General features: G+C 42.9%; 1 protein-coding gene across 1 annotated transcript; it reads left to right on the plus strand.

Annotated features, from left to right (window-relative positions):
- Positions 1-15,729: 15,729 nt before the first annotated feature.
- Positions 15,730-22,885, plus strand: LOC101052929 (uncharacterized). The gene is given in 4 exon segments (XM_074381536.1): positions 15,730-15,774; positions 19,549-19,633; positions 19,890-20,110; positions 22,103-22,885. Coding segments are annotated over 4 exon segments (1,134 nt in total).
- Positions 22,886-23,587: the final 702 nt, after the last annotated feature.

Below are 23,587 nucleotides of genomic sequence, written 5' to 3' on the forward strand. Positions count from 1 at the left end.
CTAGGATTTCTTGTTTCACTTGTGTTTTTTAATTTCCACAAATTTGTGGATTTTTCAGTTTTTATTCTGTTATTGATTTTTAACTTCCCTTTGTGGTCAGATAAGGTACTTTGTATCATATCTATTTTTTGGTAATCTATTAAGAATTGATTTGTGGCTACTAGATGGTCTACATTGGAGAATGTCCCATGTGCACTTGAGAATGTGTATATATTCTGTTGTTTGGGTACAGTGTTCTGCATATGTCTGTTAGATCTAGTTGGTATATCCTGTCGTACAAGAACTCTGTTTCTTTCCTTATATTCTGTCTGGTTGTTCTATCCATTATTGAGAGTGGGGTATTGAGGTCTCAGCCTTCTTTTTTTGAGAGAGTCTTGTTCTATAGCCTAGGCTGGTGTGCACTGGGACTATCTGATCTCGTCAGCTCACTGTGACCTCTGCCTCCTGGGTTCAAGTGATTCTCTTGCCTCAGTCTCCGAGTAGCTGGATTACAGACATGTACTACTACGCCCAACTAATTTTTTTTTTTTTCTTTTTTTTTTTGAGACGGAGTTTCGCTCTTGTTGCCCAGGCTGGAGTGCAATGGCGTGATCTCGGCTCACCACAACCTCCGCCTCCTGGGTTCAGGCAATTCTCCTGCCTCAGCCTCCTGAGTAGCTGGGATTACAGGCACGCGCCACCATGCCCAGCTAATTTTTTTGTATTTTTAGTAGAGACGGGGTTTCACCATGTTGACCAGGATGGTCTCGATCTCTTGACCTCGTGATCCACCCGTCTCGGCCTCCCAAAGTGCTAGGATTACAGGCTTGAGCCACCGCGCCCGGCTCAGGCTGGTCTTAAACTCCTGGCCTCATGTGATCTGCCCACCTCGGTCTCCCTAAGTGCTGGGATTACAGGCGTGAGCCACCGCACCCAGCTGACATCTCTGTCTATTGTTGTAGAGCTGTTTCTTTCTCTCTTCAATTCTGTCAGTTTTTTGCTTCATATATTTTGATGGTCTGTTATTAAATTATAAACATAAATGTTTATAATTGTTTTATCTTCATGCTTTATTTTACCTTTTATTAATATGGAATCCCATTCTTTGTCTTGTGTAAACTTTTCTGATTTAAAGTCTGTTTTGTGTGATGTTAACATAGCCACCCCGCTCTCTTCTGTTTGCTATTTGTATATAATATCTTTTTCCATCCTTTTACTTTCAGCCTATTTGTCTTTATCTAACATGATCTCTTGTAGACATGATATATTTGAATCACGCTTTTTATACATTATGCTGATTTTTGTATTTTGATTGGAGAGTTTAATCCATTTACATTTAAAGTATCTACTGACAAGGAGGGATTTAATTCTGCCCTTTTGCTATTTGTTCTCTTTCTTTCTTTTCTTTTCTTTTTTTTTTTTTTTTTTTGAGACAGAGTTTTACTCTGTTGCCGAGTGCCAGGCTGGAGTGCAGTAGCGCAATTTGGCTCCCTGCAACCTCCACCTCCTGGGTTCAAGCAATTCTCCTGCTTCAGCCTCCCGAGTAGCTGGGATTACAGGCACGCGCCACCATGCCCAGCTAATTTTTGCATTTTTAGTAGAGACAGGGTTTCACTATGTTGACCAGGATGGTCTCGATCTCTTGACCTCGTGATCCGCCCGCCTCGGCCTCCCAAAGTGCTGGGATTACAGGCATGAGCCACCACACCCTACTTGCTATTTGTTTTCTACATGCCTTATACCCTTTTTGTTCTTCGTTTCTTGTATTACTGCCCTGTATTTAGTTAATTTTTTTTGCAGTGAGACGTTTTAAATACTTGGGTGTGTGTGTGTATGTGTGTGTATCCTTTTGTACATATGCTATAGATATTTTCTCTGTGGTTATCTTGGGAATTACATTTGGCATCCTAAAATTATAACACTAATTTGAATTTATTTATTTATTTATTTATTTCTAAGGATGGAGTCTTACTCTGCTATCCAGGCTGGAGTGCAGTGGTACAATCTCAGCTCATTGCAACCTCTGCCTCCTAGATTCAAGCGATTCTCCTGCTTCAGCCTCCCTGAATAGCTGGGATTATAGGCATGTGCCACCATGGCTAACTTTTGTATTTTTAGTAGAGACGTGGTTTTGCCATGTTGGCCAGGCTAGTCTCGAACTCCTGACCTCAGATGATACACCTGCCTTGGCCTCCCAAAGTGCTGGGATTACAGGCATGAGCCACCACACCCACCTTAATGTGAATTTCTACCACCTTAACTTCAAACACATATAAAAACTCTGCTCCTATACAGCTCTGTGCCCATCCCTTTCATCCCATTTACTGATGTCATAAAATTACATTTTTGTGCTTGTATGTTCAAAAACACAAGCTTCTAATTGATTTTTTAATACTTAGTCTCTTAAATAATATAAAGAAAATGTGGAGTTTTAAATCAAAGTTACAATAATACTAGCTTTTATAATGGCACTTTCTTTTGTTGTTGTTGTAGACGTGGGGTTTCACTATGTTACCCTCGCTGGTCTCAAACTCCTGGGCTCAAGTGATCCACCTATGTTGACCTCCCAAAGTGCTGCAATTACAGGTATGAGCCACCATGGTCTCTTACTTTCTTCTTCATTTTTAATGGACAGTTTTGCCAGGTAGAGGATTCTTCACAGTTTTTTCCTTTCAACTTTTTGTGTATATTGATCCACTGCCTTCTGGCCTCCACAGTTTCTGATAAGAAATCAGGAGACAATCTTATACGGAATCTCTTGTATGTAAACAGTTGCTTCTTTCTTGCTGTTCTCAAGATTTTCTGGTTGTCTTTGGCCTTTCTCAGTTTCATTATAATGTTTCTTTATGGGACCACTCTTGAGTTTATTACACTTCAACTTTGTTGAGCAACTTGTATGTTTGTATTCACATCTTTCATCAAGTTTGGGGCATTTCAAGCCTTTATTTATGAAAAAAAAAAAAAAAAGAAAAAAATATATATCTTTTGCCCTTTCTCTTTTTTTCTTATGATACTCCTAACAGTGCATATGTTGGTCTGAATCTTTCTTCCAGCTACTCACATTGCTTTTTAATCCCTTTAGTCAAATTTACATTGTAGTTCTTGTACTTTTCAGCTTCAGAATGTTTTGTTCCTTTTTCTGTTTTCTCTCTCTTTATTGAAAGTTCCATTTTATTCATATATTATTTTCTTGACTTTGTCCACTTCCTTGTTTAGCTCTTTGAGCGTCTTTAAGTCAGTTGCTCAGGAATGTTTGGTGTTGCCTCTGCAATGGCAGACTCTTGCTGTAATGGCAGGTTGCCTTAGTAATGGCAGGTTGCCTCAGCCATGGTGGACTACCTCCATAGTGGTGGAGTGCCTCGGCGATTGCGGATGCCCCTCCCCCACAGAGCTGGACCATCCCGGGTTCACCTGTGCTTGCTGTGAAACTCTCAATCCAAAGAGTTTCTGATTGCTGTTCTTTTGTGGGGGTGGGACCAGCCAAGCCTGATCACCTGGCTCCCTGCCTCAGAGCCTTTTGCTTTTTAGTTGAACTGTTGACTCTCTCCCAGGTGTTCCAGTCACCTTTTGAAAAGGTGCTGGGGGCCAGGCGCGGTGGCTCAAGCCTGTAATCCCAGCACTTTGGGAGGCCAAGGCGGGTGGATCACGAGGTCGGGAGATCAAGACCATCCTGGTCAACATGGTGAAACCCCGTCTCTACTAAAAATACAAAAAAAAATTAGCTGGGCGTGGTGGCACGTGCCTGTAATCCCAGATACTCAGGAGGCTGAGGCAGGAAAATTGCTTGAACCCAGGAGGCGGAGGTTGCAGTGAGCCGAGATCGTGCCATTGCACTCCAGCCTGGGTAAGAAGAGCGAAACTACTTCTCAAAAAAAAAAAAAAAAAAAAAAGAAAAAGAAAAGGTGCTGGGATCTGCGTGCTTTCCCATGCGGCAACTCACTAAGCAGCCACGCTGAGATTCGTGGGGCTTTTTTTTTTTTTTTTTTGTCTGGGAATATCCCGGCCTGGCTCCCTGTTTCAGACTCCTTTTTAGTCAGATTAATGGGTGACTGCGCCTTCCCAGGGCTCCAATCGCCATATAAAAGGGCACCCGGACCAGTGTATTTTGTACAGAGAACTGCTGTGCTGGGGCACCGCAAAGCAGCCGCTCGGGCCAAAACAGCTGCGGGGACCTAAACTGGCCGGCCGGCGGAAACAGTCATGCTGGCGACCCGTGGGGGTCCTCTGCCTGGGAATCTCCTGGTCTGTGGGCAATAAAAATCCATGTGGAAATGTGAAGTCCACTCACCCTCTGCGCTTTCAGTGGGAGCTGGAATCCTGAGCTGTTCCTAAACGGCCATCTTGGATCCGAATCCTTTTATTTTATTTTTATGGTTGCATGCTGTCTCTAAGCTGGGGATAAGTTTGAGAGATATATTTAAGGTCTTCCCGAGCCTCTGCCTTTCCCTGGACATGCACGGTGACCTTCTATATTTCCCTGTATATGCAGTTATTTTCGATGTCCCAGTCCTTACATGTCTGGTCCCTAAAAGGGGGAAAAGGGAAAAATGAAGGGGAGAAAAACCAGTCAAGCAGTCATGTCTTTTTAAGTTTCCCGAAGTCACTTCTGCCAGTGTGGATTGTAAAAATGGCAATAAGCGGTTACAACAATGGCAGCTCACGACTGTGTCTGCACCTCTACCATCAGAAGCCGTAATCAGGGATCAGAACATAGATTCCAGATACTTGGAGGGCAAGGTTCTTATCGCCTACCCTGGCTCCTGCAAGCCAAGTTCAGGTTTCTCCAAGAGTGTGAGAGCTGAAATTGACTGAAATTGGACACAGTCTTCCCCTAGAGTCACAAGCCTTGTAATAGATTCTAGAGTTCCAGCATAGTTATATCAGACAGATTCTGTCAGTACAATTGACCAGGTAGAGGGATTGATTCCTGGTGTTTTCTACTCTGCCACCTTCCCTGATGTCATTATGATCTTATTACTGGTTTTTTTTTTTTTTTTGTTTTGTTTTTGAGACAGGGTCTCACTCTGTCACCCAGGCTGGAGTGCGATCATGGCTCACTGCAGCCACGACCTCCTGGGCTCAAGGATCCTCCCACCTCAGCCTCCCGAGTAGCTGAGGCTACAGGCACTGTGTCACCATGCCTGGCTAATTTTTTTTCTTTTTTAATTTTTGTAGAGACAGAGTTTTGACTTGTTGCTCAGGCTGGTCTTGAACTCCTAGGCTTGAGTGATTCACCCACCTCAGCCTCCCAAAGTGCCAGGAGTATAGGCATCAGCCACTGCACCCAATCCTTATGATCTTGTATTTACTCACTTTTGAATAGTTATTTCTCACTTGTCATTTATTTGGTTTTCATTGTTGTTGTTGTTGACCTATTTTTGAAACAAGATCTCACTCTATTGCCTAGGCTGTAGTCTAGGCTGGAACTAGAGGTGCATGCCACCATTCCCAGCTAGTTTTTAATTTGTTTTGTAGAGACGGGGTCTCAATATGTTACCCAGGTTTGTCTTAAACTCCTGGGATCAAGCAGTCTCCTCACCTTCTCCTCCCAAATTGCTGAGCTTACAGGCATGAGCCACTACACCCCACCTACTTGTCATTTCTTATTTGGTTATGCTATATAATGATTTTCTATAGTTTGATATTTTTCTAAGAACTAATTTTTAATTGCTTGATTAGCATATTATTCATTATGTAGACTTTTTTGTTTTCTGATTCAATATTTCCTGTTTTCACATTTAGCAGTTTCATCCTGTATTTTTTCATTTTGTTTTGCTATTCTTTTCTTTTTTGGGTCATGTTTAATCCATTTATTTTAATCCTCTTATCATTTATTTTTGTTCTCGTCTAATAGGTCTTTTAAGCTCATTTACATTTATCGATACAATGAATTTGTTTAGTCTCAGTTATATTGTTATATATTATCTTTTCAAAATTTTATATTTTTACTGTACTCTGTTGTCCATTTCCTTTGTTCATTTTCATTCTTCTTTTTTTTTTTTTTAATCAGAGTGGCTGAACCACACTGCAAATGATACAAATGACACATTTATTATAGGTACTAGGCCTTAGATAACTTTCAGATTTAGTGAATAAATCTTTGTAAGACTTGCCTCTGTGACTGATGCTGATCTGACTGATGTAAGGAAGGGAAGATGGATGTGAAGTTAGGAAATCAGGGATGGGTAAACGGGAACTTTTGAGGACAGACTGGAACAGCACTGAATCTCATTGCCTCAGGTCTTAATGTTGTAAGTCACCTGTAGGAGAAACTGGTTCTCTTCACCATGGGTAGCATGGGGCCCGGGATTTGGAGAAGCTAAGGGAGATAAGACAGGAGCTGGGGTAACAGCTGGTCTGGCTGTCCCACTGCAGTAAAGTAAGCAGTAGATCAGGAGCGATGCAACTGTAATTCTATCTTGTGGCCTTTCCTAACTCAGAACGATACAGGGAAGGACATTTGGAGAAACCATTTGAAGGAATTTAGCTAAGCTGAAACATCACAAAATCCCTTGTGTGTGTGTGTGTGTGTGTGTGTGTGTGTGTGTATGTGTGTGTAAAATTTAAGGTTTTAATTTTTTTCTGATTGTTATATTTTATAATACTTTCAGTTCTCACTTTCCTTTAGACAATGACTTTAAAAATTTTTTAAAAATATTTTCTGGCCGGGCGCGGTGGCTCAAGCCTGTAATCCCAGCACTTTGGGAGGCTGAGGCAGGTGGATCACGAGGTCAAGAGATCGAGACCATCCTGGTCAACATGATGAAACCCCGTCTCTACTAAAGGTGCAAAAAATTAGCTGGGCGTGGTGGCGCGTGCCTGTAATCCCAGCTACTCAGGAGGCTGAGGCAGGAGAATTGCCTGAACCCAGGGGGCGGAGGTTGCAGTGAGCCGAGATCGCACCATTGCACTCCAGCCTGGGTAACAAGAGTGAAACTCCGTCTCAAAAAAAAAAAAAAAAATTTCTATAAGTTGTTACTTTTTTTAGAGACAGGATCTCACTATGTTGCCCAGGCTGGTCTTGAACTCCTGGGCTCAAGCAACCCTCCCACCTCGGCCTCTCAGTGTGCTAGGCTTACAGGCATGAGCCACCAGGCCTGATCTCCTTTAGACAATGTCTATTGTTATAAAACTAACTTGTGCCGGGTGCAATGGCTCATGCCCGTAATGAAGCTGAGACAGGAGGATTACTCAAGGTCAGGAGTTCAAGACCAACTTGGCCAACATGGCAAAACCCCATCTCTACTAAAAATACCAAAAATTAGCTGGGCATCGTGGTGTGTACCTGAGTCCCAGGTACTCGGAAGGCTGAGGTAGGAGAATCACTTGAACCCAGGAGGCGGAGGTTGCAGTAAGCCAAGACTGTACCACTGCATTCCAGCCTGGGTGACAGAGTGAGACTCCTCAAAAAAAAAAAAAAAAAAAAAAAAAAAAAACTAGCTTGTAACCTCTTCCTCACTCTTCCCTCTTTTTTTTCTACCATCCAAAATTTAGCTTTTCTTTGCACTTTCAAATAAACCTAGGCTTCCATTATTTGATTTTTCAGCTTTATGAAATATCTTCTGAATATAGCTATTGCCTCTGCATCACTTAATAAGTTTACTGGGTTTTCTGTCTTCTCTCACTTTTTAAGTGATATGATTTCCATGTTGACAGAGTATATCACATTTTCTTTCTTTTTTTTTTTTTTTTTTTTTTTTTTTTGAGACGGAGTTCGCTCTTGTTACCCAGGCTGGAGTGCAGTGGCGCGATCTCGGCTCACCGCAACCTCCGCCTCCTGGGTTCAGGCAATTCTCCTGCCTCAGCCTCCTGAGTAGCTGGGATTACAGGCACGCGCCACCATGCCCAGCTAATTTTTGTATTTTTAGTAGAGACGGGGTTTCATCATGTTGACCAGGATGGTCTCGATCTCTTGACCTTGTGATCCACCCGCCTCGGCCTCCCAAAGTGCTGGGATTACAGGCTTGAGCCACCACGCCCAGCCGTATATCACATTTTCATATTAGTGTACTATCCTTATCTTCACATGTGTTTCAGCCTCACATTTTCTGCTACACACAGTCAAGATTTGCCACAGATATTTTTGTCAAAGTTCTTCCAATTATCTTTTCTAGCCCTTTCCCTCTTAGGTTCATCAAGAAGAGGCAATGGGAAAAATATTCTCCAAGTTCTGGCGTGTTTAAAATTACTCTCCTACAGCCTTGGTATTACAAGTTAACTGACCCACAATGTCTCTCCTGGTGTAAATGCCATTCCACTGTTTCCTTGTGTTGAATGTTTATGTCAAGAACATGATGTCAATATACAGATCATGGTCCATGGTGCTTCCTGCATACTTTTGGTTTCCGTTTGTGTGGATTTTTTCCCCCCATCCTTTCATGTCTGTTTTATTTATTTATTTGTTTGTTTGTTTGTTTATTTATTCTTGAGGCTGAATTTCGCTCTTGTTGCTCAGGCTGGAGTGCAATGTCATGATTTCGGCTCACTGCAACCTTCGCCTCCCAGGTTCAAGCTGTTCTCCTGCCTCAGCCTCCCGAGTAGTTGGGATTACAAACATGCATCACCATGCCTTGCTAATATTTGTTTTTTTAATAGAGTCAGGGTTTCACTCTGTTGGCCAAGCTGGTCTTGAACTCCCAACCTCGGGTGATCTGCCCACTTCAGCCTCTCAAAATGCTGGGATTACAGGCATGAGCCACTGCGCCTGGCTTCTCATCCCTTCATATCTATGTATGTCTTTTTTTTTTTTTTTTTTTTTTTTTTTTTTTTTTTTTGAGACAGAGTCTTGCTCTGTTGTCCAGGGTAGAGTGCAGTGGCCTGATCTTGGCTCGCTGCAACCTCCATCTTCCAGGTTCAAGTGATTCTCCTGCCTCAGCCTCCCAAATATCTGAGATTACAGGTGCCTACCACTGTGCTTGGCTAATTTTTGTATTTTTAGTAGAGATGGAGTTTCACCAATTTGGCGAGGCCTGACCTTGTGATCTACCTACCTTGGCCTCCCAAAGTGCTGGGATTATAGGCATGAGCCACTGCACCCAGCCCTATGTATGTCTTTACAGGTGAAGTGAGTTTCCTGCAGGTGGCATACAATTGGGTCTTTTTTTTTTTTTAATCCTTTCAGCCAGTTTGTGTCTTTTAATTGGGGAACTTAAGTCATTTACATTCAAGTTTGTTATTGACAGGTGAGAGTAAAATACTCCTGTCATTTTGTTAGTTGTTTTCTGATTGTTTTGTATATGTTATGTTCCTTTCTTCATCTTTCATTATTTACCTTTATGATTTTTTGGGGTTTTCTGTAGTGACAATGTTTGGTCCTTTCTCTTTCTCATTTGCATATCCTCTTGACCAGTAAGTTTCATACTTTCATTATAGTTACTGTCCTTTTGCTTTCAGATGTAGGACTCCCTTAAGCATTTCTTATAGGGCCAGTGTAGTGATGATGAATTCCCTCAATATTTCTTTTTCATTTGTTAGGAATAGTTTTGCTGGATACAGTATGCTTGTCTGAAAATTCTTTCCTTTCCACACTTGGAATATATCATCCCATTCTTTCCTGGCCTGTACAGTTTCTGCTGAGTAATCCACTATTAGTCTGATGGAGATTCCCTTATATGTGACCTGATGCTTTTTGCTTGTTATGTTTAGAATTCTCTCTTTGTCGTTTACTTTATTTTTTTTTCTTTTGAGACAAGGTCTTGCTAAGTTGCCCAGGCTCAAGTACAGAGGTTACTTTACAGGCACAATCATAGCACACTATAAACTCCTGGCCTCAGGCCTCCCAAGTAGCTGCCTCAGGCTCCCAAGTAGCTGAGATTTGATGATAATGTGCTTTGAAGAAGACTGTTTTTAGGTTGAATCTATTTGGGGATCTTTACTTCTCATATATGAATATCTATATCTCTGACAAGACTTTAAAAGTTTTCAGCTATTGTTTTGTTAAACAAGTTTTCTATTGTCTTTGCCCATCTCTTCTTCTGAAATTGCCGAAGTTTGAATATTTGGTTGTTTTACGTTATCTCACATGTCATCCACGCTTTCTTCATTCTTTTTTCATTTCTTTTTGTCTGACTGGGTTATTTCAAATGACCAGACTTTAAGTTCTGAAATTCTTTCTTGTGCTTGATCTAGTTTATTGTTAAAGCTCTTGAATGAATTTTTTATTCGATTCATTGAATAGTTCGGTTCCAGGATTTCTGTTTGTTTTTTTGTATCTTTGTTGAATTTTATCTCTTCGTTGAATTTCTCATTCAGATCATGAATTGTTTTCCTGATTACTTTGTATTATTTGTCTGTGTTCTCTTGTATCTCATTGAATTTCTTTAATATCATTATTTTGCATTCTTTTCCAGGCCATGTTATAGATTTCCTTTTCTTTGTGATGCTACTAGAGAATTATTGCCTCCATTTGGAAGAGTCGTGTTTCCTTGCTTTTTCGTGTTTCTCGTGTTCTTATATTGATATCTGCACATCTGGTGTAACAGTTGCTTCTCTCAGTTTTATGGACTGTTTTTTGTAGGGGTAGGCTCTTTCCTACAGTTGCATCTAAATTGGTTGGGCAGGGTACTTTGGCTTTGATTCTGGGTGGTATCTTCACCTATAATCAGCATCAGTGGTGTCTGTGAGTTCCTCAGTGGCATGGGATGTGGTTGTTAGTAGGAGCTGTGACAAGGCTTTCCTGGGGAAGGGGATGCCAGTTGGGCCAATTCTCAACTGCCAGTGGTGGCAGTGGTGGGCCAAGTGTACCAGTCCTCAGGCCCCCAGATGGTGTATGTGGGTGCTGGCAGTGGTGGGTATGGGCAGGCCAGTGTTTAGGCTTCCATGTGGGATGCTCAGGTACCAACAGTGGCAGTAGTGAGCTGAGTGGGTAGGCCATTGGACCCCCAGGAGTTGTGTGTGGCATTGGTGGTGATAGTAGCAGTGGGGACAACCCTGAGGCCCTGGAGCAGGATGCATAGCAGTCAGTCCTGGTTGTGGGCTGGGAGGGCCAGTCTCTCACCCCCTGAGAGATACACATGTAATCTGGTGATGGATGGATCTGTCCTTATGCCCCCAGATGGCATACACATGCAACAGTGATGGAGGGCAGAGTGGCCAAATTATCCCCAGGCCAGGCCCCTGGATAGTGCATGTGGGTGGTGGTGGCAGATGGAACAGCCTCATCCTGAGGTCCCTGGATGAGGCACATGGGTGCCAACACCTCTCCTCAAGCCTAAGGACAGTACACAGGTGGGCTATTCTCCAGGCTTTCTGTAAAGGTGCATGCAGGTGCACAGTGGCCCTTCTGAAAGGAATGGGATTGCTGTCAGTGACAGTGGCCCTGGAGCTGGAGGCACTCAGGCTCTGGGAAGCACAAGCTTTGACTCCCTTTGTCCCAGGTCAGTCTTCCTGGTGCACTGCTTTGCCTGTTTCCCAGGGTGTAGGACATTGCCTGGCATAGAGTGCTGGAATTCCAGTAACACTGCTGGGTCCAGCTGGCACCTCAATGCTGCCGCCTTCTGGGTAGATGTGAAAGGATATCATTGGGGTCCAGGGATGATGAAGTGCAGGGGCTGTTGGGGCCCAGGACAGGATGTAGTCTGGTGGGGGCTGAGCTCTCAAATGCCCTATGCTGCAGCTGCTTGGGTCTTGGGGATATGTGGGACTTAGTGTGAACTCCCTCTCTGAAACAATGCCATCACATGTCTCCAGGCAGCGCTCTATGCTAGTCTCAGGGCTTGCAAGGGCCAAGGGGCCTTCCCCTGGCTAGGCTTGGAGACTGCAGTGGGAATGCAGACTGCTGGGGATCTCTCAACTTTTCCCTACAATTGGGAGTTGTGAGCAGATCCCGGCAGGTCCAGCAGCTCTAGTTCTCTCATCTTCTGTGCACCTCAGAGATTCCCTGTCACTTCCCTGATGAATTCCAATGTTCTGTCTTAGAAGCTCTATCTGACATGTGGTTATCTACTCGTCGTATTGGTCATTCTTTGTGGAGGAGGCGAGTGCTGCCTGGCGCCTCTAGTCAGCTATTCTGAAACCCCTCTTAAGGGTTTTTATAATCTCTTGGAGGCCAGTAGCAAGTCAGTTCTCAAAGGAAGAGTGTACTGAAGAGGACATGCTTTCCAAATGATACTCTATCTAATAGAGGAAAGCTGGCCTCCGCTGGAAATTTCAAATGATTGTCCTTGTAGCCTTAATGTACTTAAGTTAATATCAAACCAGAGATTCTCAAACCAAAGGTCCTAAAGCTCCCATAGTTTCATTGTTTTAACTAGTCAAATAAGAGATTCCTTCGGGCTTCAGTGATTTCCTCTGTCTTCTCCTATGGATGAAGAAAAAGAAGAAAAGGAAGAATGGAGGGTTAGAGAGCTGCTGATACATATGTTCAGACTACATGCGGTTCCATGAAAAAAAAAAGAGAGAGAGAGAGAGAGCTGGTGATACAGTAAGAAATACACATCTGGTCTTTGTCCTCAGTTGCTGGCTGACACAGAGTTTCCAAAAACTTGGAATTTTCTGAGTGATGGGGTACCCTAAGGACATCTTTTGTTATTCATAAAAAGCCCTTTTCACCCGTACCTGAGTTTATGCTAATAATGAGTCTTGATGGCTCCTGGATAGCTAGGGGGCTGGGGGTCCAAGGAACCAATCATGATTAGAGGGTTGGAACTTTCAGCCCCATCCTGGGACCTCTAGGGGGAGGAGCTGAGCTGGAGATTGAGTTACTCATCAGTGGCCAATGATTTAATCAATTATGCCTATGCAACGAAGCCTCTGTAAAAATCCCAAAACAGAGGGGTTCAGGACCATCTGGGTCAGTGAACGCATCCCCATGTCAGGAGGGTGGTGCACCTCAGACTTGACGGAGACAGAAGCTCCTGTGCTCAGCTCCCTTCCAGACCTCGCCCTAGGCGCCTCTTCACTGGCTGCTCACTGGTGTCCTTTATAATATCCTGACCAATAAACCCAAGTAAAGTGTTTCCCTGAGTTTTGTGAGCCATTCTAGCAAATTCTCAAAACTGAAGAAGGGGTCGTGGAAACCTCCGATTTATATTTGGTTGGGCAGAAGTACATGTGGTAACCTGGGACCTTGAACTGGTATTTGAAGTGGGGGCAGCTTTGTGGGACTGAGCCCTTAACAGGTCGAGCCTGTACTAACTCCACGTCGTTGTGCCAGAATTAAATGGAATTGTTGGACACCTACTTGGTGTCCAGAGGGTTGGAGAATTGGTTGTTGTTGGTGTGTAAAAACTCCACACAATCCACACACTGGTGTTTGAAGCGATGTGAGTAAAAACAGTTCAGAGAGCCCTTTGGGACATTTTCCTATAGTGGGCCCTGGATCCCATAAAACTGCCATGTAACTATTTACCCTTCTCATGGGAACTATATGGGATTAACAGACTGTGACAACAGTCTTTTAATTTTCCATAATATTTTAACTTTTATCTGTTAAAAGATATCCAAGACCAAAGAAAGCAACTTTTTTTCCCCCTCAAGACAAGCCAGATGCCTTAACGGTCTGCCTCCAGGGCCCACAGGCTTATCACAAACCCGTAAATAAGGCCCAGAGCTTGCCAAGCTCAGCTTAGCCCAGCAGCCTGCAGGCAGGTGGCCCATAGCAGGCCTGGCTGGTGGGCTCTGGCTTAGGGAGTACCGGGATTCCCAGTCCAGATCTTCAGAGACCCTCTAGGACTGAGCTGCCGTTCAGCCTGCCTGAAACAGTCCCTGAATCCCAGCAGCTGCTTGGCTTCCAAAAAACATGTTTCCTGGGAATAATGCCTGGGGTGGGAGAAGCAGTTCAGGGAAGCCACTAAGGACAGGCCCGGGGCGTCCTGGGGTGGGAGCAGCAGGCCCAGAACAAGGATGCCAGCCCCAGACTGCATCTCTGCACCAATAGCGGGGGTTGGGAGAGGCCGGCACAGGTTTCCTCAGGAAAGTTCCAGGCTCAGGGGTTGGGGCAACCCAACCGCAAATGCTGGGGGGGGGCGGGGGCGGTGGTGGGAGTCTAGACTGTGAGCCGCACCCGCTGCACAGTGTACCACTCTAAGATAGCCAAGTCCTAGGACGCATGAAGACTTTCTACAGGAAGGTTCTCAGCCTCTGATTCCAGGCCCTGTCCCGGCGAGGAAGCAGAGACCAGACCGTAATGGGATGTGTGTCCGGCAGCATCCACACAGCAAGCAACCCTGTGAGGTCGGTTGCGTTGTTCTGTTTCACAGACAGGGAATGGGGGCTTAGCATAAGTGAAGTGTCTTTCCCAGGTCCGGCAGCAAGGAATGCCGGCTAGGATTCAGGCCCAGGTCTGTCTGGCTCCGAAGCCCATGTGTTTTCTCTAGGGAAGAAATGGAAAGTGGTCCTATCCAATAAAGACCCTCAGGTTAAAAGCTCAGGGGCTCTCAGCCCACCCTGAGCAGGCCCCCCAGGGTCAAAGCTGAAACCCTTCCAGGGGCAGAAGTGGGGGTTAAGAGTGATCTCTACCAACAAATCACCAGCAACCAGTGCTACAGGTGATGGCTCTGGCTGCCCAGCAGCTGTGGGTAGGGCAAGGGCTGGTCCGGTCCTGAGGCCTTGTGGCCCCAGGTGGGCAGAGCCGGGCTATAGAGCCAGGCAGTCTCTAGCAGCCTGCCGAAGTGGGCCTTCAGTGTGGGGCCAGATGGGCTGGCCCTGGCAGCAGGGATAGGTCAGGCACCATGGGACTTATCCCCAGCGGCTACCTCTGCTCAAAGAAAGCAACTTAAAGAAAGTAAGTTATATTAAAATTTGTATTTGATCTAACACTTGACCTTGACCTTTTTAGCTCAATGACTTCACCTGGGGAGATGGGAATGAGGGAATTAAAACCTTTTCATTAGGGAAAACGTCAAACATACGCAAAGTAGAATGGTGTGATGAGCGTCCATGCGCTCATCACTCGGTTTCAACAGTGAGCAACATTATGTTCTCTTATTTATACTCTATCCTCCCCACCACTATTTTTCATTTGCTAGAGTGTTTTAAAGCAATCAAGAATAAAATATCCTTTACTTGTAAATTCTTCAGGAAAAATCTCGAACATAGGCAAGTTTTATAACTATCACAGAAACACAGTTTTATGATCATACCCAGAAAACGGTAATTCCCTGGGAACACAAAATATCTGAGACAGGTCGCAGTCGATTTAAGATTATTTTGCCAACGTTAGGGATGCACGCCTGTGACACAGCCTGAGGAGCTACTGACGACAGGTGCCCGGGGTGTTGGGGCATAGCTTGCTTTTACATATTTTAGGAAGGCATGAGACATCGATCAATACACGTAAGTTGTTCATTGGTTCAGTCTGGAAAGGCAGGGACAACTCGAAATGGGTGGTCGAAGGGGGTTTTGGTTTCCAGGTCATGGGTAGGTGAGAGACAAACAGGTTTTTCTGAGTCTCTGATTAGCATTTCTGAAGGAGACAGTCAGATATGCATTTATCTCAGTGAGCGGAGGGGTGACCTTGAAAACAGAAGGAGGCAGGTTTGCCCTAAGCAGTTCCCAGCTTGACCTTTCCCTGTAGTGTAGTGATTTGGGGGTCCCAAGATTTATTTTCCCTTCATATTTCCCCCTTTTCTTTTTGAAATCTTTCAGAGAAAGCATTTTTGAAGAAAATCAGTGCCTGGACTCAGGTTTCCTGTGATTTCTCATTGCTGGGATGGTTTATTCCTAGACAGGTAGGTCCCATGTTATTAGGAAGAGAAAATAGGGGGAAGAAGGGAGAAAACAACGACAAACAAAAAAGAACCATCCTGGAAAATGTACATGGGCCGTATTACTCTGAAGTTGTACATCGATAGGCAGGTATGAAAGTGGCTTATATATGTAAATAGGTTGCTGTCATTTGCTTCTGAAGTTTGTTGTCTAGCTTTAGTTTGCAGGGCTTTAAGAAAGCATAGCTTAGGCAGGGCGCGGTGGCTCATGCCTGTAATCCCAGCACTTTGGGAGGCCGAGGCGAGTGGATTACAAGGTCATGAGATCGAGACCATCCTGGTCAACAAGGTGAAACCCCGCCTCTACTAAAAATACAAAAAATTAGCTGGGCATGGTGGCGCGTGCCTGTAATCCCAGCTACTCAGGAGGCTGAGGCAGGAGAATTGCCTGAACCCAGGAGGAGGAGGTTGCGGTGAGCTGAGATTGTGCCATTGCACTCGTCTGGGTAACAAGAGCGAAACTCCGTCTCAAAAAAAAAAAAAAGAAAAAAGAAAGAAAGAAAGCACAGCCGGGTGCGGTGGCTCAAGCCTGTAATCCCAGCACTTTGGGAGGCCGAGGCGGGTGGATCACGAGGTCAAGAGATCGAGACCATCCTGGTCAACATGGTGAAACCCCGTCTCTACTAAAAATACAAAAAATTAGCTGGGCATGGTGGCACGTGCCTGTAATCCCAGCTACTCAGGAGGCTGAGGCAGGAGAATTGCCTGAACACAGGAGGCGGAGGTTGCAGTGAGCCGAAATCGCGCCATTGCACTCCAGCCTGGGTAACAAGAGCAAAACTCCGTCTCAAAAAAAAAAAAAAAAAAAAGAAAGCACAGCTTAGTTTTCAGTGATTTCAAATTAGAAAAAATGGGGCAGGGAAGGAGAAAAGAAATGTGAAAAGCAAAAAGTTCCTCTTCAGAGTTTCCCTTTTTGTTAAAGAATAAATAATAAGTGTTGGAAATAATTTTCTTTAAAAAAAAAAAAAAAAAAGAAGGCCAGGCACAGTGGCCCATGCCTGTAATCCCAGTACTTTGGGAGGCCAAGGCAGGCAGATCATAAGGTTAGGGAGTTTGAGACCAGCCTAGCCAATATGGTGAAACCCTGTCGCTACTAAAAATACAAAAATTAGCCGGGTGTGGTGGCGCATGCCTGTAGTCCCAGCTACTCTGGAGACTGAGGCAGAAGAATCACTTGAACCTGGGAGGCAGATGTTGCAATGAGCCAAGATTGTACCATTGTACTCCAGCCTGGGTGACAGAATAAGACTCCATCTCAAAAAAAAAAAACTAACTTCCTTTTAGTTTCCTTGCTTTTTGCTCATAGCTCCTCGTTAAGCCCTATGTAGCTGTTAAATATAGTAAAGGAATAAGTACATTCTCTGTTCTTCTACTTTAACCAAGTTATATGTTCTGGCCTATAGCCTGCTCAGACATGTCCGAACATGCCCGGGCATTTCCTGTCTCTTCCTTATGAAATCTTATTATTCTCCTAGTTTCGCATAAACAACCCCCTTCCTTTCTTTGTTCTCTATCACGTATTTACCTATGCAGGAAAGTTCTAGGTTTTTAGCCAATCGAGATCAGTCTGGATTGTGTGGTCCAGCTCCAGCCAATGAAGATGGGACACATCAGGAAGGACCCAATACGTCAGGGATAAAAACTTCTGTCTTTCTTTGTTCGATGTGCTCTCATGGCAATCAGACTTCTGAGAAGCACCCTTTCTGCAGAAAGTAAAATCACCTTAGCCGGGCGCGGTGGCTCAAGCCTGTAATCCCAGCACTTTGGGAGGCCGAGGCGGGTGGATCACGAGGTCAAGAGATCGAGACCGTCCTAGTCAACATGGTGAAACCCCATCTCTACTAAAAATACACAAAGTTAGCTGGGCATGGTGGCGCGTGCCTGTAATCCCAGCTACTCAGGAGGCTGAGGCAGGAGAATTGCCTGAACCCAGGAGGCGGAGGTTGCGGTGAGCCGAGATCGCGCCATTGCACTCCAGCCTGGGTAACAAGAGCGAAACTCCGTCTCAAAAAAAAAAAAAAAAAAGTAAAATCACCTTGCTGAGAAAAGTTCTTCATCTGAGCGTTGGTTCTTCTTTTCTTCTTTTCAGCACTGAGGAACAAGCATTTGTTTCCAACAGAAGGCAAAAAATGGAAAACATTATTTTAGAGACTTGTAGCCAGGAAAAATTAAAATTCAGTCCAAACTTTAGAAAATAATAAAAATGGAAAAACATTAGGCAAGACTAGAATCTAACAACAGGTGTACTAAACATTTTGAAACATTTCTCTCTCTTCAGTTTTCCATTTTTACTAAAGACAAATGATGGTAGGACCAATTTGCTTTACTATACTTGGCCTGAATATACAAAAGTGCAACAAGAGTAACTACTTTTCACATAGGCTTTTTTTTTTTTTTTTTTTTTTTGAGACAAAGTCTCACTCTGTCACTCAGATTTGAGTGCAATGGCATGATCTCGGCACAATGCAACCTCTGCCTCCTGGGTTCAAGCGATTCTCCTGCCTCAGCCTCCCAAGTAGCTGGGAATACAGGCATGGGCCACCACACCTGGCTAATTTTTTGTATTTTTAGTAGACACGGGGTTTCACCATGTTAGCCAGGATGGTCTCAATCTCCTGACCTTGTGATCTGCCTGCCTCAGCCTCCCAAAGTACTGGGATTATAGGCTGTGAGCCACCACACCCAGCTCTCACATAGGCTTTTTTTTTTTTTTTTTTTTCAAGAGAATTAAATCGTTTATTGATTACACATGATAATGGATGATACACAAGCTTCATTCTCATCTATAATTTTATCTGGTACCATTATTCAATTTAGATATATTGCATAGGATGTGCCAACAATCATCTTTATAACCAATAATTCCATGATTTTACTCGGGTAATCCCTTTTAATCGTGAACTTCAGGTCACAACAGTAACTATTAGTTCAACTACACCAAGGTTTCTGAAGACAGCGGCTTCTCCACCCAAGTAGGTTGTATATAAATTCCAAATAGAAGCTGGCATCACCCTGAAGGAATTCTAACACTGCTGGGGAAATTTACCAAGATGGCTTCAGAGTAAACTAACTTTACACAGCACATTAAAAAAACAGACATTTATTCAGCATCACGATGAGACTATTACATTTAGCAATCAACAGCATGGGTGCAAAAAAAAAAAAAAGAAAAAGGAAAAAAAAAAAACTACATTAAAACCCTTTGTTGGAATGCTTTACACTTTCCACAGAACAGAAACTAAAATAACCTGTTATACAATTAGTCACAAATACAGTCCTCGAGCTTTTTGCCCATACACATGAGTATTTATCTAAATCATGTCTTCTTTGTAGCAGCTAGGCCCTGCCACCACTGTGCTTGGCTGAGTTCACGAATCTTTTGTAACCTGTAGCTTCCCTGTCACTTCTCTGGCTCTCCTCTCCTGCTAAGCTTTGTTTCCTCATTATAATCTTCTGCCACTGCCATAGCTACTGCTGCTACTGGAACCGCCATAGCCACCTTGGTTTCGTGGTTTGGCAAAGTATTGGCCGCCACCACCACAGGGGCCAGAGCTTCTGCCTCCAAAGTTTCCTCCCTTCATGGGTCCAAAATTTGAAGACTGATTGTTGTAACTGCCAAAATCAATGTAGCTTCCACCACCTCCAAAACTGCCTCCATCATTACCAAATCCATTATAGCCATCCCCACTGCCACCATATGCACCACCACCACAGCTGCCACCAAAGCCACCACAACCACTGAAGTTTCCTCCACGACCAAAGTTGTCATTCCCACCGAAACCACCTCCACGACCACCACCAAGTTTCCAGAACCACTTCGACCTCTTTGTCTGGATGAAGCACTAACCATCTCTTGCTTTGACAGGGCTTTCCTAACTTCGCAGTTGTGGCCATTCACAGTATGGTATTTCTGAATGACAATCTTATCCACGGAGTCATGGTCATCAAAGGCAAAGCCCCTTTTCTTGCCACTGCCTCTGTCAGTCATGATTTCAATCACTTCCATTTTTCCATACTGTTCAAAATAATCTCTTAGGTGATGTTCTTCAGTGTCTTCTTTAATGCCACCAACGAATATTTTTTTCACAGTTAAGTGGGCACCTGGTCTTTGCGAATCTTCTCTCGAGACAGCTCTCTTTGGTTCCACAACTCTTCCATCCACTTTGTGTGGCCTTGCATTCATGGCTGCATCCACCTCCTCCACAGTGGCATACCTGACTAACCCAAAGCCCCTGGAGTGCTTGGTGTTTGGATCTCATTACCACACAGCCTGTGAGCGTTCCCCATTGCTCAAAATGGCTCCTCAGGCTCTCATCGGTTGTTTCAAAGCTCAACCCTACAATGAAGAGCTTCCTCAGCTGTTCCGGCTCTTTAGGAGACTCAGACATGATGGCAGGGAGAAGAGAGACTTTAACGATGCTTCTTTGGTGGCATCCATGGGCAGTCACATAGGCTTTTTAAATTGGCTTTGACGGAACTTTGTTCCATAGAAGGACTCTCAGATAAGACTTTAAAAGCTGAGCCCAGCCATGGCTTTATACCTATGGTTGAGTAAATTCCTCTCCTCTTGAGGTCTCAGAATAACTGGGGGCTCCTGGGTCTGTCAGAAAGTGACATTCTTTACTTATCACAGGTCAGTAACCCTGTACGGGGATTGTGTAGGCTATGAGGCCAGTTTTCCCAAGATGTTTTATTGGCTCTGTAAGTCAAGTTTAATTCCTTAAAGGAAAGCATACCATTCCAGTCAAAGCCTTGGTAAAATAACCAGTCTCTCCTATTATGTCCTGTTACAAAACCAAACCAAACCAGATTCTTACCGCACTTATGCAAATAACTATATTGTCACAAGAATACTCGCAAACAGTTTCCAAATTCTGAAGAAATCAGATAAATGTGCTCCAAATTTTGTTTATAGGAGTATATTTTACTCAATTGTTAACAACTGTAATTTGCTCAAATGTTTTCTTAACTCTGAAAAACAAAATAAAGGATCAGCAATGTTTTAAGCAAAAAAAAAAAAAAATCAAAAGGAATTACTTCAATCTTCTGTTAGTTCAGTCCATGCAGTTAACTCCTGTTCCGTTTGATATTCATGAACATTCTAGCTCTCCGTGAGAGTCCTGAAGGTTTTTTTCCTTTGTTTAATGTCATAATTCCCAAAGTTATTAGATACCTTCATTCAAAAGCACCTATCGAAGTCCTATTGCTGATTATAAACCACCTTTTGAAGAGGATCAAAACAAGACAGCAATTTATCTGTGGATGACAAAAAGTCATAAGACAGCCATTATTAAAACCACAGTTGACCAGGAATTTTGGTTACTTCTATAGCATCCAACAATTTTACATAACAATTAAAATTATTAATAATAACATACACTAAGTCATATCAGAATTATAGGGGTTTTACATAATTTTGGAACACATACCAATAACATTTATACAAATACAGTCCAAGGAATGCCAAACACCATTTCATCTTTGGCAATGCTTCTTGTATAATTTTTATACCAAATAAGCCCAATATGTCTCTTTTGGACTTCAGGGGACTAATATCAAAAAATTAATGAGAAGCCAAGTTAGAATTTGACTTTGGAAAGTTGGTCAAATATAAAAAAATTTAAATGGTCAATATAACAAAATAGGATTACAATCACAGGCCATTATGAAATAAGTCATTCATTTAACCAAACTGATAACTCAAAAGATTTTTTTAAGAAGGTGAAAACTTTCATTCTTTGAGAGAGAAGACTTAATTTCCCAAACAATAAGCCCTAATAGAAGCAGCGTGAGGCTGATTACATTTGTTTTCCAAAATTTTATAAACAACCTATGTAATTTTAATTATCTTGACTGTAAGATATCATTTCTATAAGCCTTTCATAACCTTTATAGTTTTTATTAAGGAATGGGTTAATGCTCCAAGAAAACCTTGTTAATCTGACGCAGGGGTTCATATACTGGTCTTGCATCAGTGTGCCTTTGACATTAATAGTTAATTTATAGAGAAACTGAACTTATTTTATCTCTCAAAATTGGCCCTATACAATCTCATGTGCCCATCTCTTCTGTAATAGTCCCTGGGTCTTGAGGAGTTTAATAGTTTTAATTTCTGGCCCTGTGTCTTATGAAGGCGGTTTATTTTGATTGGCATCTTCTACCAGGCCTAAAGATGAGGATATAATTGCTGTTAGTGTTTAAGATTTAGCAGGACTTGGAGTCCTTTTTAGACCCAGAAGTCAAAGCCCTTTAACTCAATGGCACAAGGACTTTAACAGCACATACAGAAAGATATATTGATGTAATAAGCTTAATTTAAAAACTTTTTTTTAATCTCAGTTTTTTTCCCTAAGCAAACCAAAACTTTATAGTAATGGCATAGGAATTGCTTTGATAAAACATAAAATCTGTTGGTCCAGTTACCAAAATGCAAAAGAAAAGAACTTCCGCAGTGCACAAAATATTGTATTGGAAGAAAACAGACCTTTAAGAAAACATTTTTGAGGTGGCTCTCGTGGAGGCAGCTAGCGCCAGGCTGGGGAGCGCTGAGCAGCGCGTCGTGCCCTGCGCTGCCCAGACTAGCGAACAATACAGTCAGGACGGCTAAAGGTGACCCCAAGAAACCAAAGGGCAAGATGTCTGCTTGTGCCTTCTTTGTGCAGACGTGCAGAGAAGAACATAAGAAGAAAAACCCAGAGGTCCCTGTCAATTTTGCAGAATTTTCCAAGAAGTGCTCTGAGAAGTGGAAGACAATGTCCGGGAAAGAGAAATCTAAATTGGATGAAATGGCAAATGTGGATAAAGTACACTATGATCGGGAAACGAAGGGTTATGGACCAGCTAAGGGAGGCAAGAAGAAGGATCCTAACGCCCCCAAAAGGCCACCGTTTGGCTTCTTCCTGTTCTGCTCAGAATTCTGCCCCAACATCAAATCCACACACCCTGGCATCTCTATTGGAGACGTGGCAAAAAAGCTGGGTGAGATGTGGAAGAACCTAAATGACAGCGAAGAGCAGCCTTCCATCACTAAGGCGGCAAAGCTGTAGGAGAAGCATGAGAAGGACATTGCTGACTCTAAGCCGAAAGGAAAGTTTGATGGTGCAAAGGGTCCTGCTAAAGTTGCCCGGAAAAAAGTGGAAGAGGAAGATGAAGAAGACGAGGAGGAAGAGGAGGAGGAGGAGGAAGAGGAGGAGGAGGAATAAAAAAACTGTTTATCAAAAAGAAAACATTTTTAGCATCAGGCCACAACAAACAGAACCCAAGGCAAAAATGAGCTGAAAATGAGTTGAAGAAGAACATTATTATTTGGCACCTTTTAAAAGGGGAGAGAAAACCAAAAACGGCGAGATGCAATAAAAGTTGAACTTTGGGTTAAAAAAATTAAAATCTCATATAATTTATTAAGAGTAAATGAATCCCTTAAGACAATTTCATTGTTATAAACAACTCTTCAGTGTATTTTTTTTTAAACATCAAGACCCTCATCTCTAAAAATACTATTATAAATTATCTTTATAGACAACTTGACACAAATCATTTATGATATGCTTGGACTTCCTGTTTTATCCTAGACATTCTTCTTTCTTAAATAACTAGTTATTTTATTTTAGGACAAAAATTTACCATAGAAGATTCTTTCCCATATAAAATGATTTTCCTTTTAACATTTCTTGCCCAAATACCGCTTTATGTTTATAACTTTCTTCACATTGTTCTTATTCACTGATTACCTTTACCTAAGTTCTTAAATAACTCTTAATTCCCTTTAAATTGGATAAAAATTATTTTCCTTTAAATAAGAACACCTTTCTTCTAGCTTTTTGAGAAAAATGTTTTCCTATAATTAAAAAAAAATTGGAAGTGGCCCAGACATTTAATGAATATCTATTATTTAGCTTAATATA

This window comes from Saimiri boliviensis, chromosome 11 (assembly GCF_048565385.1).
Source record: "Saimiri boliviensis isolate mSaiBol1 chromosome 11, mSaiBol1.pri, whole genome shotgun sequence".
Classification (NCBI taxonomy): Eukaryota; Metazoa; Chordata; class Mammalia; order Primates; family Cebidae; genus Saimiri; species Saimiri boliviensis.